At 43.7% G+C, this 18,938-nt stretch overlaps 1 protein-coding gene across 1 annotated transcript; it reads right to left on the reverse strand.

Moving 5' to 3' along the window:
* Window positions 1-1,522: 1,522 nt before the first annotated feature.
* On the reverse strand, window positions 1,523-14,398 carry LOC144143040 (uncharacterized). Its single transcript, XM_077674860.1, has 7 exons — window positions 14,296-14,398; window positions 8,445-8,597; window positions 6,817-7,122; window positions 5,760-5,879; window positions 4,886-5,116; window positions 2,350-2,484; window positions 1,523-1,830 (listed from the first exon to the last, which is right to left on the reverse strand). The coding sequence occupies exons 1-7, from the start codon at window positions 14,396-14,398 to the stop codon at window positions 1,736-1,738; spliced, it is 1,143 nt and encodes a 380-aa protein (XP_077530986.1). The 3' UTR covers window positions 1,523-1,735.
* Window positions 14,399-18,938: the final 4,540 nt, after the last annotated feature.

The following is an 18,938-nucleotide window of genomic DNA, read 5'->3' on the forward strand; positions in this document are numbered from 1 at the left end:
GAAACCACCCTATTCGTCTTGCTACGGTATCATCCGCCACGATGATGTCCAGGCAAGCCTGTCAGAAAAAGTTACCGTGAATCTAGCCAAATATCAGCGTTACCCAAAAGGGGGTGTTCAGCTGCTTCCGACTTTTCTTTCGTCGTTAATACGCTTGTTTAAGGTTAGTGGTTGTTGAAAAGTCATTTGTGGAAATACAAACCTTGGTGGAGCAGAATGAAGTAACGAATTCCAGACGTTGGCCAAACCGAATGGATACGAAACAATATCGTGATTATGCTTGTGTTATAGCTTTTATTTCACACACAAAAAAGATGACATGAGGAGACGCTCTCGGAGAAACAACATTAAGAAAAACCTGGTTCTTGAAGGTGTAGCTAGGAAATTTCACAAGTAATAACGAATTGTCAAAACCTTGGGATTACGCATTTTTATCTGATTTCAAGTCACATGCGCGCAATTTTTAAGACAATGGCAGTAGGCAGCGGATTCTGGGTACAAATATATGTGGAATTCCTTGAGAAGAAGTCTGCGCCACCATTTTTCATAACCGAACATCTTAAAAAACAAAATTGCTTTTATTGATGTTGAATAAGGGGTCCCACTGAAATTAACAGTCACTTGATGGAAATTTGTGTGTGGTGCTGGGGTCTAATCACTAATTGGGGTTGATCTGTAATTGTGGAGTGAACTTTTATTGCGGGTTGATTGTCCATTTGCGTTAACCCGCCAACATGATACCACGGCATGATATTGCCCAGGCAGAGTGACAGCCAACACTTTCCTGCAAGCCTAGTCCATCTTAGCAGACAGTACTTACTACTGCAATACTTACTATTTACTAGACGATACTTACTACTGCATCAGCTTGGCTTGTGGCTAGCCTTTAAGTTTAAGTCGGGCAGGGTGAATTCTGCTTATTCCCTTTTGTGTGTTCCGCCTATACGAGTTTCCCCACTCTCAAGATAGAGGTGCGTACACCTGCATCACGGCGGCGCGGGTTAGAGTATCGGTTGTCTACAAAATAGCAGTGGCTATAAAATTGTAGGCATTATGCTAATGATTGCCTGCAATTCCCCGTGCGTCCTTTACAAGACAATATACTGTCGCTCTCCTCTGTGTGAAACAATATTTGACGCCCTCTGCTTTGCCGATAACTGTGATCTGTTGCAGTATCTCGAATGTAGTACTCCAATGCTGCAATTTAGGGTGTTATCCATCTCCAATGAATTCTCCACCTTGATCCAATTTTTTTTAATTGTCTGCACAATTTGTCGCGTACCTCTCGTTGCTAACAGGACAGATTTAGTGGTGACAGCACGTGACAAATTTTACAGCCGACCAGGAGAAAACTTCAATTCAAGATTGCGTGTCAGGAAAAAATTCCCGAGGTCGATAATGGCCTCTCAGGCGACGAAGAATGCGAGCGTCAATTTAACACTGACGCTTGTGAGGTGAAAAAAATGTGAGCTGTAATCATTGAATAAATAGATGATAACTCGAAGAAGTAGGTAGGTGTTCGGGGCTCACCAACTGCACTTGTTTAGGGTGGATACCATGCATGGTCTTCGTCAAGTACACCTTGTATTCATTCTTTTATGTCTATTGAAGAGTTCGCTTTGCTATATTTTGTACACATAAATAAATATTCGCGTGGCTATAACAGTTTGTGTAAATAAATAAATAATACAAATGTCACTGCTTTTTTTTTTGAAGTTGCGAATCCTCGTCCATCTCAACATGGGTTTTGCCGGTAGTTGAGCAAAAACCCTCGAGCATTCAGCGCCCCGTCAGAGACGAACCTGGCCATGAAAGGACCCGACGTCATATCTGCAAGAAATAATGACCAGTTATGCACGGACACGCACACACGCACATACGGGCAGTTCTGGCGTGCGCAGTTTTGTTGGATTGGATTGTTCGAACAGTATGTATTTTTGAAATTAATTCTTTAAGTTCCACAATTCTAACATACACGAAAATCAACCCCAAATGAGCTTCACCTTTCAAAAATAACGCTCAAAATACCGTCAAATGAAAAAAAAGCTTCCTCTCCTAGGTACGTAACTAGTTGTAAACAGCATGAAAATGCTCCCGCAAATTATTATTGTGTTTGGAAACCATTGGAACTTACAATAAAAAAAAGGGAATTGCTATCTGTAATCACAGTTTAATATTTTCCACAAGCAGCCAGGTTCATTCAAATCGTTCCGGTGGTCTTCAACAGCTTTTTCATGAACCTGACTTCTAAGGTACGCACATCACAAGCGTAGATTCTTACATTTTCCTATTTTCAATGGAAAAAGACAACACGGTGCAGTGCATGCCCAAGTCTTATTTTCCGCTCACCTGTTACAGGTGCGTTGATGACGGGATTGGGCTCTTCCATTGATGGGTTGAGCTTTGTGCCACAGTAACGAACTCCACCAAGTAGAAGGTAGTCCATGGAGCACTCGATCATGCCCAGACCCGCCTCGGTCTCATCTAAAAAAGCAATGATCATCTGTTACAATTAAAACGAGCTAAGCAATCATTAAAGCGTTACTGGACTATTAGAAATATATTCGCGGTCTGCGTCTCCATGTGCATCGGTGTTTGATGCGTGTCTCCCGAGTGAGGGTCTGCATTGTAATATTGCTGTTCTACATTGAGGGACACTATCAAGCGTCATTTTTTATAAAGACACAAAAGCCCCCACTCCTGTGCCTGCACGTGCACATATGACAGTGACTGTGCCTGTGTCACCCTTCCGTATACCGCATGACGGGGAGGGGGGGGGGGGGTCAATCGGTTGGTTCTGACACCAGCACTAAACTTAGAAGCACTATGTTTACTTGCACGCTTCACCCCGTCCATATAACACAGAGAGCAGGATATTACGTCACTTTCCTTCATACAGAACATGCTAAGATATCCCTGATTCCTAAACAACGAAAGCCCCTCAGCATAGAACACCTATGGCCTATTTCTTTAACTTCGAGTATGGGTAAAGCATTGCACCACATTATCCACGCCCGATTAATGAAACATATAGATCATACAGGTGCATTTCCCAACACCATGATTGACTTTAGGACAGCACTCTCCACGCAAAATGTGCGTCTCCCATTGCTCCATGACATAATCATCCCCCCCCCCCTTGAAAGGTCGATGCTGCGGTCATACTCGTACTAGATCTTACTAAAGCATTTGATAGAGTATTCCATTTAGCCATACTTCGCAAAATGGAATTATTAGCTCCGGGTCATCGCACGTAGAATTACGTCAAAGACTTCTTGACATCTCGAACGGCAATATTCCAGACTGGTGACCTCGCCTCGGACGCCATAACTTTTCTCTTTGCAGGCGGCCCACAAGGCGCAGTTCTATCCCCACTTTTCTTCAATCTTCCTCTGATAAATATCCCCTGGAAACTTGCTCAGGTTCCAAATTTACGACACAGCCCATACGCCGACGACATTACCTTGTGGCCGTCAGGGGGCAGCGATGGCCAAATCGAAGACACCCTACAACCGGGAGCCCGAATCACAGCTGACGAAGCACGCAAGGTCGGATTTTTTTATAGGTGCGAAATAAGTTCACGGGCATCGTAAGCTACCATAGGCTTGCTGATTCCAATGCCCGCCCGCTCCCCAAATCCCCTTCGACATACAATAAGTTGTGGTGCATGGGCGGCGTCCTCTGCACGTCAAAGCTGCTTCTCTAGCGGTGATAGCTGGGAGTACCGTGTTTCCATGTAATCGGGCCATACTACGCCGCCAGAAGAAATGATCAGCATTTGTTATGCGTTTACACGTGTCGTTCTCGAGGACTGACCGATATAGAAGCTGCATTTGAGTAATTTAAATTAGAAATGACCGTTCGCCAAAGTATCAGCATGGGCTTTGGGATGGCGTTGCCGTGTATACAAGAGCCGCGACCAATGGGCCGACATACAATGGATTCGTCAGCGCCATGCAAATACCACCAAAAGATGCACATATGCTAAAGTTTCATGCTGAAGTCGGTAGCCCTTGTTACGTTGAAATTCGCAGCGAATTTCAGTGACCGAAGAGAATACCTCCCACACTATCAAGAAATGAAGCCACCACCCTCAAAAGACTGCAGACGAATACATATCCTCACGGCACTCCTCTTCAAACCATATAAACCACTCAGTATCACACACCTCTAATTTCTGCCCTTTCACCTGCTTCCTTTATAATAAGGTATGGGAGTGACAAAAAACCAGCACCTAAGTCGCACACAATCCTACATGCAGTGGAACTCTTGCTTGACCAGCTCTTACCCTGAGATCTAGCAAGTCCTAGTGACGAGGGCCCAGGCAACCAAACGTATCGTGGACTTTAGATGTCCTCCACAGGTTGGGTCCCCTAAAACCTACACGTGATGCTGGCTTATTAAAGACTTGTTCATTTAATTAATCGCGTGCCTTAGTGTCGTCACCCTTCAGCTTCTTGAATGCGACCACCGAGTGCAACGTCGCGCCCTCAACGATTCTTCCGCCCGCAGTGTGCCTATACGCCTGGACAGGCGCTATGAGAAAAGGTCGGGCTTGTGAGCGCACGTCGAGCTCTTGCGAAATTTTTATTTAAACCCAAGATTTACCCAGCGCGGTGGCTCAGTGGCTAAGGTGTTGTGCTGCTGAGCCCAAGTACGCAGAGTCGATCCGTTCCGCGGTGGCAGCTTTTCTGATAGAAGCGAGAAGCGAAAACGACCATGTGTTCTAAATTTAGGTGCGAGTTAAAGATTGAAGATCCCCAGGTGGTCAAAATTAATCCGGAGCCCTCCACGACGACGCGCGTCATAGCCCAGGTGTAGCGCCGGCGCGTGAGTTACCACAATCAATAAAAACCCGAGCTTGTAGTGAATGGTATTTACGCACTCGTTGTCGGTGAGTTGTCTTCCATGACGTTCTGAATGGAGAAAGGCACGCTGGGTGAGCCAGGCACGGAGTAAGTGATGGAGCAGTACCCTGCCTCCTTGCGGAAGCAGATGGTGTAGTCGAGGTTGTTGAAGTACCCGCGCCTGGGCGGGATCTCTTGCGACTCGGCGTAGTTGAAGCTGCTGAAGTTGCCGCTCGTTCCCGTGTAGTACTGAAGGCAGTTGGGTGGCGCTGCGAGCAATGGATGGGCCGTTAGTTTTTCGGGGACGGTGCGAATACGGCCACATGAGTGGAGCTGTGCCCACTTTATTTGCCCTGATGTAGCGTAGAAATACGGGCTAGTTGGTACAGATTCATCTTCACAGTGCACAAATAACGGGACAACGGGGAGGAAAACACTTGGAAAGCGCTTGTCCAGTGTTTTCCTCCCCATTGCCCCGTTAGGAAATGAATGAGTAGAATGCAAACTTGGGCTATTTGGTACAGTACTAAAAGAAAAACTGCGCATATAACGAAGACACAAGACAGGACACAAGTCTTGTGTCCTCGTTATATGCGCAGTTTTATTTTTTGCAGACGAATAAGTTTACTTGCGTTGAGTGAAGTGGGGGTTTTACAAGACATGGCTATGCACAAAGGATTGTGCGTGTGTATGAACATTAATATGTTACTGGTATGGTTATGTACCTATGCATGGGCGTGGACACACGTATGGGTACAAGGAATGGAAGTGTTATTGCGTACCCTTGTGCAGACATGTCTAGATATGAGGTAGACATGTCTGTGAACATGGTGTGGACATGGATTAGGACCTATGTATGGCAAGGATAAAGACAAACTTAAGTTGACAAGTGATAAAGAGTATGAGAATGACCTCTGGCAGGGCTGTCGCATTTGATCTGGGATATCTTGATGTTCCACCGGCTGTTCCTTGTCCCGTTGGTTTCCACGTACAGCGTCACAGGGCCCGAAGACATGTCGACGTCGATATATACTGTAATGACCAAAATAAACGTAACGAGGTTTTGTTCGGGTATTACGCGGTATCTTCAGCGAGGGCTCCGCCTTATCAATGTTTGTTATTCGATTGGGCGATCATGTTATCATAAAAACAATTCCAAAGGAATAAAATAGTTGTGAATCGTTTGACCGAAGCTGCTCTTTAGCCGGAAACATATTTGCGATTAAAAGACGATTTCGTTGAAAGCGCACGATAGTACAGTGCAGCGCATGTCAGTTGATACTGTGAAATTTTGGCTTGTGTTACTGCATCACGTGTTAACCGACTCTGCCGAAGATCAGGTATTAAAATCCTCAAATACCGACTTTGATCGGTTGTGGCCGAATCGTTTAAAAATTCACTTCGGCTTGTTTTTACTATTTTTATAATTTAACCGAAATGTAAAATACGTATACTTATTACCCTTAAATGAAAAATAAACGCAAGGACTGAATTGGTCTATATTTCTACTCTTAAAGGGCAACTGCACTGAAATTTTTCGCAAGTAAAATACTGTCCCGTAATAGTTCGCATAAAATGGCATGTCTAGACGCTACTTTGCCTTCGTAGTTTTACCGGGAAAACTAGCAATGGAATTGGACGATGTTTGCCCTCGTTATACCTGCGTTTTTCTCTTTTTGGTGTTTTCAGATAAGTCGGTTGATAAACGGCGTGTAAGTAAGCGCAAAATGAACAAGGACGAACGAAGTGAACGGGACACGGCACTTCGTTCGTCCTTGTTCATTTTGCGCTTACTTACACGATGAATGACCAAGTCGCCCTAGAAACCACTCTGATAAACGGCGCCAGTGTGCTCCAGTCATTTCTAGTACATTAGTCCTATACCTTCTAGGTAAGCAACAAGCACCTCTGACAATCAACGACGAACTTCTAACCGACCATAATAGCGCAGATGAGGTCGAGTACTCACAGTGCTGTCCGCTGTTGAGGCCACACAGCGGTGGAATCATGCTGTTGGTGTTGTGTCCGGTCACGACGAGCTTCTCACCGTCGCAGTTCCCCACCGTGGGTCGTTCCAGGTCGAACTCCTCCAAGTCGAGCCGGAGTTGGCAGACGCGGTCGCCGTGCTTGATGATCTGCACAGCACAGCTCGATTGGCCACCCGCGCTGTCGGGATCACCTCCGGGTGTTGCACTGGAACCAGGGGCCGCGTGGAAACCGGGGCTGCTGAAGTACGTGTTGTTGAGGGTGATGATGGAGCGGCAGCTGGCAGTCACTGCGGAGGTTTAGTAGCAGTAACATCTTTAAATGGACCCTGCAACACTTTTGATAAGCGCTTTCACTCTTTGCTTCGCGTATGGAACTACTGCAAAAGCTGTAGTTATCGCCAGCACCGAGCGCCACTACGTGATTTGCTCGTCGCACCAGATACGCCTTCCATTTCTGCTTTATTTCTGTGGCTTTATTTTTAAAGTTGCTATCGAAAAGCGTTCATTGCTGCGACTGAAGGAAAACCGGCCAACAGCCACTACATGGCCTTATTGACGTAATTAGAGCCGTCGAAGAACGTCAAGACCGGCAAAGAGAAAGGTTTTTTTGAGCGAGTTCCAAGTTATCTGATCGGCCTAGAGCAGTATTTTTGGGGTGAGCTATTTTGCTACCGTTTAATTTAAGCACTGGGTGTGTTATGTGACTACGTTCTGCAAGCATTTAAGATTTCAAAAAAGTTGGAAAAACTGTTGCAGGGTCTCTCTAACTACGAGGAATTGGTGATCAGGAAGGAAGGGGGGGTCAATACAGCAAAATAATATAAGATGCTACATGGCAGAGTTATTGATAGGAACCATAAACTGATTTTTTTTTCACACATGCTTCGGTTCAGAATATCGAAGTGAATGACCCTATCATTCACAGTACCTGTGATTGGTCACTTTTGAGAGAATTAGTGACTATTTTATAAAATGTGTCCGGATCCAGTTTGTGGAAGGGGCCTATGTAAGGAATGGTTTCCATGATCGATTGGGGTGCGGCGCGATTTCGATAAGAGACGAAAGTTAAACAACACTTCAGGTAAAATGAGAGAGAGAGAGAGCGAGAGAGAGAGAGAGAGAGAGAGAAAGAGAGAGAGAGAGAGAGAGAGAGAGAGAGAGAGAGAGAGAGAGAGAGAGAGAGAGAGAGAGAGGAGAGAGAGAGAGAGAGCTCTTTAATTTGGGCTGGAGAGGTCAGCTCTGCTAGCGAAAATGGGGCAGTGTAAAAAAAAAGTGTAGGAAAACGTTGTTGAAGTAGTACGTTCGCCTGACACTATTTATCTGCATCTACACTCAAGTCGACATCGGCCAAATGTCTCTAACTTCTAAAATGCTGCAAATACACCACATATGGTTGCATGTTCTGCCAGAGAACAAGAGGGCACCTCCTGAGGCCGTTCGGCACCGAGCTTGTGTCATTGTCCCAATTGTGTTCAACTATTTATGGATTCTATTTTTCCGTTTCTTTTTCTAGTTGACTATGGTTCTATATGCGTGTGTGTACGTGTGTGTGTATAAACATGAAGTTAACCTCTACACGTCACGGATTTTGTATAGTGCCGCGACTCACGCGAACAGCACACGCCGAAGCCGTAGGCGCAGGGTCCGTACGCGGTGCCGCCTCTGTCCATGCACTCTTGGAAGGCGTAGCAGGTTCCTTCCTGGCCCCAGGTGCCCGTGCACAGCAGGTTCGGGAATCGTACTACGTTGAACAGGTGCAGGACTGCGACGATGCCATGTACGAATGCAAAGTTCCAAACATTTGCGTTTCCGAGCATTATTCTAGATGGATTATGAGCGTTCTGACATAGTGTAATGTCGAACAGCGAAGTGGTGGTTTAAGTGGCCCATGAAGAAAAATTACGCACAGAGTTTCTCTGGACCGAGTTCCTTTGGGTGTTTTGCAGTATTGAAAATGAGGCCACATGACCTGACAACTGAGATCCTAGGGGAGCAAAGTTCTTGTCTTTGCGTCACTTGTTCTTTGAATTCACTTTGGAAGGGACACATTCTCTGGCGATGGAACCTGCATCTTTCTGGGGGAAGGATGTATAAAAAGAGGTGTATTAATAAAGAGAATGATGAAGTAGCAGCTAGAGGAACTATCGACGGCCTTGCGTATCTCTCTTTTCTTTAGTTCAACGTAGCTGAAGGGTATATCAAGCCACAGATTGTGTAACCACCAAGATAAAGACACAGCTGAGCGTTAGCTTACTATTTAACGAGTTGATATTTAAGCGTCTTCCCTCTTATGAAGCTTGTACTAATACATTTTGTTTCATCAACATGTAACATGGTTTTATTTTTCAACTGCAAAACTGCAATTAGAAGTTGTTTTTTGCGTACGTGGTTCAATTACAGGAGGGGAACATCCTTGTCGGCTGAGGATGTTGAGATGTCAGCAATCTCAGCGCCCTTCATTTCGCACGTGTTCACCTCGACAATTGCATCTTTATCTCAATATCACCCCGAAAAACCTGGCTTAACATTACTTAGAAGCATCCCCCTGCATTGACAATAAACGCAGTTTTATCAGTTTAATCAGGCTGCTGATGGAGTAGTAGTATACTGTGATATTCATGTGACGTTAATCCAGTCAGTCACTTTGCAGTCTCATCCAAACACCATAGAAACCGATTCAAAACCATGAGCCCTAGTTCCCGCATGTGCTTACAAACGGAAAACTTCGAGCAACGTGGGCGAATTGCTTTACACGTAAGCACTCTTTTTCGAATGACAGCTCCTCAATCCGATGTAAACTTCCTGCATTGAGCATTTTGTTTTTTTCGTGGACTAACGTGACGGCAGTAGAGGACACCTGTCATTTTGTAAACTGTTTGCTCCATGTTTCTCGCAACGCCTGATATCTCAGCCCCAGCTTTAAGCCAAAGGGCAACATGAGCGAATCCGCCCGTTCATTAAACATTCGCTTAGCGCAAGTTTTCCTTGCCAGCTACATGTGCTAATTGCCCCGTGCACGACCAAGGTTTTCTCATAGAGGATAGAAATCTTTAAAATTTGCATACTGGCGTCACAAGACCGGTGAAAAAGATGAGGAAAAGCCCAAACTTGATTTCAACTTCCGTGACAGATAAGGTTGGAACCGGACAGTACCTACAACAGCAACCCTACGTGCTGGTGGGTACTTCTTTCTCCTTGGAAACCCCCGGAGTGCAGAGAAGGTTATCCCGTGAACGGCAAGATTTCAAGAGAAGTCACTATATCTGCGACTTTAGGATAGCATTCGGGCTACCATTGCGTGGTGATAAGACTTGGCTTAGTAATATTATTTCTCGAACCGTGCTGGATATGTTCTGCGTGTCTTTACTAATTGCTGCATTTTGAAGCATCAAAGCTCTTCTGGCTGTTATGTCTCTCGTATATAAGCTTGCACCAGCACAAATTTTATGCTTTTGTTTAAAATGATGAACATGTTTTAGTGATGTAATAATTATCATAATTACTTCAGGACATAGGTAGACCTGAACTTATATTTTAGGCTGCAGCCTAAGAAGTGCGCCTACTTCTCTGTTTGTTCACGAAAACGTAACGCTAACCGAAACCGAATATATACGCAATTTTTTGTGGGTATTTGCATCACAAATAGAACTGTTTGCAGCAACCCAACAAGAGCTAGAGCATTTCTCTGTAGCTTTTGTATTTTCAATATAAAGTATTTTTAATATATAATCGTCGAACATACTCTAATAAAGGAAATAAGAAATCATACATACGGGGTGAATATGTTCGGGTTGTATATTAAATAAATAAAAACCATATCAAACGTCAACACAAAGCAATTCACTGGCAACGGAACAAACGGAGGCTTTTTCTTCGCATTTTTTAGTGCTGTAACCAGCGTTATTCATGCCAAACCAATGCATACCTCATGAGTAGGAAAATCACGCACGTCTACATAAAATGGACGGAAAAATCCGCGTTTTGCGAGCCACCACCTGGCTGCTTCAGGCCGTCTTTGTGTCTCCTCGTCCCATTTTCTTTCTTCGTCTTTGTTGCTTACTAGATCGCAAATCATTCGGAACTCCATACTAAGAGGGTACTAATTTGTATTTTGGTAGCTTCATGGAACCCCAATGATACACATATGATACACATGTGATGTAGTAGTAAAGCGGTATTCAACAGGTGTCATCAGGAAAAGCCATAACGACTTCACATTCAACGCTGGTAAGTAGGCTGAAGCGACCCGAGGAATTTTTGTCATAAGTAAAAGTGGCAACTCTTCTAGATATCCATTTAAGGATCTGGAAAAAGGAACTTGCGTGAATGCACATCAAACAGTATCCACTTGAAAAGATGGTTAAGGCTAATTTTTGATCAATTGATTTGTAAAGAGGCTTACAGTCCCTTGATCGCAGATTTCGAAGAGCTTAATTTGGGAAATTCTAAAAGTTTAACGTTCGAATTACGTAGTTTGATAACAGCGCTAGGACAGGACACAGAGAAGGCGACACGAGACTGGGCGCTGACTAACAACCTTCTCGCCTTCTCTGTGTCCTGTCCTAGCGCTGTTATCAAACTAAGTATGTACCAACAAGCCCGAATTAACAAAGTTTTTCAGTTCCAATTACGTGCCATAAAGCTACGATCCAATTTAAATCAATAGGGGATCTTTAACGCGCACGTAAGTCTCCCCAAACAGGCATTCTTGTTTTTTTTCTTGCTCTACCGAAAAAATGGCCGTCACAGCAGGCTTCCTTCTTTGTGCTGATCAGCCGAACAAATCACAAAAGCCAGTGACAAACGTTCCACTGTATTTTTTTTAGGATCGAAATCACAGTCCCTTTCCGTATGGGGGACAACGTCATGCCACCCGATCCTTACGACGCAAGTAGTGGGATGAAGGGGAGGGTGACATGATCGTTTTCGTCTGCATGTACGGCGATGCCAATGACGACGGGGTGGGAAAAAATTCCTTACGCAATGCAAGTAGCTTCGATGTAAAAGTCTTGTGTAAAACTACGGCGCACCTAAATGACCAGTCATTGGCATCAAACTAGTAAAATTGCCCAATGGCGAAGTAAGGCATGCGATTTGCCTCGAAAAAAAGTGGCCAGCTCCACGACATTTGAAATGCGTAGGGAAGTTTGGGACGTTTCCCACACCACGGAGAAAGAAGTAGCCCACACTTTGTATGTAAGCCACTCAGCCAGCGTTCTCGTTCATTGAGTGGGCTCTCACGTTATTATATTTCATTTTATGTTGCATGGGCTTGCACCGCAATGATTATACTTGCAGCTGGTCGACATGACAATTTTCACGAAAAAAAAATTAAAATGAATTTTGCTAACCTTTTCTGGTGTTTTTTAAGCATTTCTCAACAAACTTCTTCGCTTAGAAAAGGAAGGAAAACTTTTCCTCTAAACGTAGGAAAAAGGAACACTAAAATCTGGCATAAACGAACTGTCGGTTGCCACGGCAGGACGGCTGTTTATGCAACTGAATGCAGCGAACAATCACTAGACCGGGGCAGGTCATACAATTCATGGTACACTGGTCCCTGTTCCGGGAAATGTTGACGTTTGGGCTTCAAATGGTCGGACTATCGTTTTTAATGCGCTGCAAAAGGATTGGCGTGAAATCCCGATGTAAATCTTCATGAACAAGTAATGTTGCCGTCTAATCACGCATCCTTCATGGCAAGCACAAAGCCCTACTGAATATTCGTCTAAGCAGGGCCGTACCCAGAAATTTTTTTCGGGGGGGGGGGGGGGCGGAGGGGTTATGAATTTTGGGAAGGGGGTAGTTTTGCTGAAAGCAAGAGTAAGTATTGTTTACGTGCTGCCTGGAAAAGATTTCGGGAGGGGTTTGAACCCCCAAACCCCCCCTCTGGGTACGGCCCTGCGTCTAAGGTAACTTTATGCTTGCTGTTCTTCATTCCGTTCTATTCTCGGTTGTGTTGTCACCTATTTTGTGTACAGCCCCTCCATCATTTCCTTTTCTCGCTTTCGCGTTACATTGCTCGACGCTAGTTACGTAAGATACGTAAAGTAGGCAGCAGACCTTAATACGTACAAGACATGTAATTGTTCCTTATTTCTGACGCTAAGGTAGAATTGCATGATACAATTGCTGGATAACCCTCCCTCCATTCTGACAGCTCGTACCGTGCCAACTTTCCGAGGCACTATATCTTACTCGCTTGAGAACGATTTGGTCCCTTGAGCACGAGAACGGATATAGAATGTTCGCACACCTGCCAAAATCAGTACATGAAATCGCGGAAAATCGACCCCTCTAACTTTCCTTCGCCCGTGACCTATAATGGTAATAACCTTTGATATTGTTTTCGCTTAATAGTAGAAAGAAAAAATTCTGTCACCCATGCATGTACACCCAAGAGCAGAGGTTTACTGCACCACGAAAGCAGCAATTTTGAGTTGTTTTTCTGCCGCACGCCATCCCGGAGTACTCTGTGCGGTAGTTTTCATTAGTTCACTACTTATATGACATCCCGCATGTATTCGACAGTTTGTCGGGCTGGTATACGAATACAAATACCCTAAAATTGCCATTTCCCTGGCCCGTGAGCTTTTGATCGTGGCTATACATCATAGCAAAGAACTACCGAGAGCTCATTTTACTGCTGGTTCCCCGGAGTAAAAAAAAAAAAAACATAGTGCTCTGAACACTAAGCCTCAATTAGGAAGTGTGTCCGGTATTCTTAAAAGATTCCAAATTCATGAAACCGAGCGTCTCCCTGTCTCCCTGCATTTCGCGTTACGTAAAATTTTTTTGCAGTGAAAGTCTCTCCCGTTCTGTCTTACCACACGTATATCCTCCGCGCGATGTCACTGTCAGCCACATCTTTTAAAACTGCTTCTCTATGGAACCCACCGTTCAACAATTATTACAGACCATATCTGAATACGCACTGTCATCGGTCAAATTGCTACATGTAATGAATTCCACGCAATGAAATTCTTCCCAATATTTGAAAAAGTGACTGGAGCACCAGCGTATGGTTCGATTACAACCCAAAGGATTCGTTACTACAACTGCGACCAAGAACTAACTCTTTCTAACAAACCCCCCGAAGTCCACGTCCAATCACTCAAGTGGTATACCCCAAGGCATAGCGTATATTTGTTTACTCATTACCTTTGCAACAACGGTGAACTCGATTCCAGAAACACCAACTTTCCTTCTTATGCTTTTTCTCATGTATTTAGCAGCCCTTTAATGCATCTACACTTTCAAAACAACTGAAGTTTACGCTCACATCGACTGTTTTTCGTCCAGGCCGACGTTGTCGCGTATATTTTTTTTTTCTAATTACCTCTGAAATAACGGTGAACTCGCTTCCGGTAGCACCAACTTTTTTTGTTATGCCTTCTGTCATGCATTTATCAGCCCTTTAATGCATCCACACTTTCAAAACAAGTGCAGTTTACACTCACATCGACTGTTCTTCGTCCAGGCCGACGTTGTCGCGGTCCTCCTCGGTTCATAGTAGCTTCGCGCACCAGGAGGGAACCGGTAGGCCTCCAGCTGCTCAAACATCCACACACACAGGAACAATAACGCAACAACCGAGAAGCACAACTTCATCGCGAATTCCACTCCGCGATCAGCATTTGCTCATGAAAATGTCACATTTTGCGAAATCCTGGTGCGTCGCCATATCCTCCAGAAGCACTCTTCATGGCGCGGTGGAGCCACCTAAGACGGAGTCGGCGTCGTTCGCTGCATTTGAGGCGGAACCTTCGTGAAAAAAAAAAAAAAACTCCGAGGAAGCAGCAGCATCTCCCCATTGTTCGTGTACCACGCACCCTGACCGCTTACTGCAGTTGCTGATCATAATGGGCCGTTGCTGGAACGGCGTAAACCGTGAGTTTCCACGCACGCTAGGTCGCGCCCCAGCGCCTCTGGGACAGCAAGAGATGCTGCGGTAGACCAAGGCTGGCGCAGCGTGCAGCGTGTCGACGGAAGCAAAGAAGATAACGGAACTAGAGGAGGAAGTTTATTCCGGGCTGTGGCATTCTTATTATTTTTTTGACGTTTAGCTTAAGCTTCAAGTCGCCACGTCTTTAATATAATGAGTTTTTAAACTGCACGAACTATCGCACGGCTACGCAGATTACAGTATACAGCGCAAGTTATCACGTGACTGCGCAAAACATATACACGAATTCTCGCGATATCACCCCAAAAAAGTGTCAGGGCAGTTTTTCTATGTTCTCATTTATCATATAGAATGAATCATAGGACAGAAGCTGTACGTTGACGGTCTCTGTAATGGGAAGCCCGTATCATGTATTCAGACTGCCATTTGTGGGGTTCTATTTATGTGAGGGGTTATCGCCTTGCATTTGAACAATAAAGAATTTACGCGTATGTATAAATATTCCATCCACAAAACTTCAGTACGAAACCTGCATTGTGACGATGAAAGAAAACAACTTTGCATTTTGTCAGTGGTTTACTTTTGACATGATATTTGGCTTCTATGTAACTGAACTTTTCTGTTTTTCTGATTTTTCATAAACCTTCATAAAAAAGTTAAAGCTCATCCTTTAACCTCGCTCTTAGCGCCCGCTTTAAACATTATTCTCATACTCTCACCACGTTAATTAAAGAGGCTCTGCGAAATTATTACCAAAACGAAATCCTCAAAGGCGGCACGAATACCCACAAAAATTGGCAACTAATTAAGCAGTTTTTGCATGTATCTGAAATGACATCCCCTTTATCGAAAATCACTGACGGCAATAATATTTTAACTGACCCATTCGACATTGCCAATGCGTTTAACAGATTCTTTTCTAGCAGCCACCAACAACCACAATTTAATTGTAACTATGGTTCCTGCTGCGTTCAGTCTTTTTTTCTAAGCCCGACAACACCGAAAAAAGTTTTTGAGGTTATAAGAAGTTTAAAAAATACAAGCCCTGGATTAGACAATATACCAGCTTCGAAAATCGAATTGGTTGCTCATCAGTTATCCGCCGTTCTGGCAATTATTGTTAACAATTTTTTCAAAAGCAGTGTTTTCCCAGAACAGCTCGAAAAAGGGAAAGTGGTCCCTGTTTTCAAGAAGGGGGATTCTATCCTCATGGGTAATTACCGTCCAATAACTATTCTGCCCTTTTTAGCAAGCTAATTGGAAAACGTATTCTAATCCGCCTCATGAACTGCCTAAGTAAATTTAATATTCACACGCCACATCAATTTGGCTTCCGCCCAAATTACTCTAAAGAACTTGCCCTAATAGAATTCACCGATAGAATTAAAAAGTTTATTGATAACGGGTCTTGGGGCGGTGCAGTTTTCATAGATTTCGCAAACGCGTTTGATACAATAAACCACTTAATACTTTTTGAGAACCTCGAATCAATTGGAATACGGGGGCCAGCTTTAACACTACTTCGCAGTTAATTCTCTGATAGAACGCAGGTTCTCAAAATTTCTGACGCACTTTCCTGTCCCATTAATATTAATCAAGGCGTTCCTCAGGGATCTCTTGTAGGACCGCTTCTTTTACTAATATACATTAATGACCTCCCGACTTACCTCAAAACTTCGCACTGTATTCTTTACGCAGATGATGCCACGATATTTGCGCACGATAAGGACCTAAACAATCTAATATTAAAGCTGAACTCGGATCTACAAAACATCGTCTCATGGTGCGAAAAGATCTGTTTGCGCATGAATCCTACGAAAACAAATTTTATGATTTTCCATACCCATAATAAACGGCTTTTCACCACCCCGCAAATAAAACTTGGCGATCTGGCTATTCCTGAATCCTGCACTGCGTCATTTCTTGGTGTTGTGCTTGATTCGCAGTTAAAATTTCATGCACGCATTAAATCAGTTACAAAGAAATTAGCATTCGGGATACGTGTATTAATTAGAACACGGCATTACTTCCAGCCACATATTCTTCGGTCACTGTATCACGCATTTATTCATAGTCATCTCACTTACTGTTTGTCGTCATGGGGCAATACATACTTCACCCATTTGTCTTGTCCACAACGTCTCGAAAATCAAGCAGTTCGTGCATTAACTTTCAGCCACTTCAGGGCCTCGGCTACAGGCATTTAGGATAGCCTGAAGGTCCTACCTCTGGCGTGTTCTTTGCAGCTGACATTAGGTCTCCTAATTTAGCGTGCCACATCTTCCCTTACTAATACAAATATTACCCGGTTCTCTGAACAGCATAACTTATTACTGCCCAAAGGTAACACCAACTACGGTAAGCAAACTGCCCGTTTTTCAGCCATTGCCCTCTGGAATTTTTTGCCGGTATCGATTAAATTAACGTTTTCTCATCATACATTTTCCAAGTGTTTGAAAACATGCCTACTCGAACTGTACTTAAGTAATTCTTAAAATCGTTTTTCTGTGTTCCTTTTATCTTTTGATTGTACACTTCTTTCGCATTTAACTTCAGATTTTTGCTTTTTTTAAAGTGATGATTGCTTAGTTCCTTTTATTTTTTGATTGTATGCTTCTTTCCGCATTTAACTTCAGATTTGTTTAAAGTGATGATTGCTTAGATATTTATGGGTTATTGTACTATCACCTGATCCTGATTTATTGATGTTCACAATCTGAATATACATTTTGATTTCCATTCCTTGATTATTCGTGTTAGTATTGTGGTTTATGTACAAACTTTGTTTTTGTACAAACTCTTTATGTACAATCTTTGTGCCTCAAACTCGCGCAAAAATATGAACTGTTATGAAAAAGAATTGATTTTTCGTCGCCTGACCCTGACATGCTAATGATTTTAATTACTTTGGGTGCATTCCGTTCTGCCATTATATTAACTTTATCTTGAGAATTTCGACCCACGAGGTCCCCCTGACAGTTCAGGGAGGTCCCTGGTGGGACCTCTTGCTGTACTAAAATTAATAACGCATTTTGTATACCAAAGATTTATTGAAAAAACCTTTAATAAACCTTGACAGGAACGTATAAGCGCCCTGCATCTCCACAAAAATGAAGATTTAGCCAAACTAACACATATAATCGTTATATTAGCGTAAATGTAGATAATTTGTTGAAAATAATTTTGATAAACCAAGAAATAAGAAAAAATAATAAATAGCGAAAATGTTGAACCGTGTAACGCCCATCATCTGCACAAAAATGCAGATTTGGAGGAAGTAGCACCCGTAATCGTTATAATAACATAAATGGAGATAATTAGTCGACAGAATTTAATAATAAGTATTCCGTGCCTGCCCTAAGAGCAGCTTTAGTATTTAACGAAGAGTATAAAAAAGCGCGTCATCCCTGTTTCATATTTGCCGCGCTTTCGAGGCGCTTTTTCAAAGAAAGTGCTGCGAGTTGCGCCGCGCCTCCGCCAGAGGGCGCCACGGGTCCCGCGACCAAGAGAAGACGCAGTGAAACATCCCCCTCGCGAGGGGCACGATCAAATGCAGAGCATTTCCGGGGGCGCACGACGTTAAGTAGTTTGCGTTACGTTAATGTTGTTGCACTTGTGGCAACTACTGACGAGAGAGCGCTCGTCAGCAGTAATTTGAATGAGTCAACGATATAAGGCGCGTTCGTAGCGTCCCATTCTGTGTCGGCTTTGTGGCGCAGTGGGTAGAGCACCATGTACATTGCGTTCCGCCCGCAGGGTCGAGGGATCGAAACCGGGCGCCGGATAGTATTTTTTTTTATATAGTAGGGAGGGGTGCGGTGTGGACTACGGACGTCAACGCGGGTGACATCGTGAGTTACTGAAATGCTCTGCATTTAAAAATCTCCGAAGATTAGCAGTAAAGAACTGCCACTCCAGACAAGCGGCATAGAACACATTAGTAGACGTCTCTCAATCTCTGCAGATTTTTTGTTGTTGCTTTCAGGGTTTCGTTAGAAGTATTTTGTGGGATTGTTAAGGACCATTTTAGGTTTCCTAGACCAACTATTAATACCGTCTATATTCATGTGGTCACTGTAGCGGAACTTTACCGAAAACTAACTCATTTTCATTTCAAGCAAAATTAGCCAAGTTACCAAAATATATATGCGCCGCGTAATACAACGGTTATCTGTCGCTTATTCACCGCAACAAAGT

The sequence above is a fragment of the Haemaphysalis longicornis genome, unplaced genomic scaffold, assembly GCF_048455015.1.
Source record: "Haemaphysalis longicornis isolate Haplotype H1 unplaced genomic scaffold, Haemaphysalis longicornis Haplotype H1 scaffold_6, whole genome shotgun sequence".
Lineage (NCBI taxonomy): Eukaryota > Metazoa > Arthropoda > Arachnida > Ixodida > Ixodidae > Haemaphysalis > Haemaphysalis longicornis.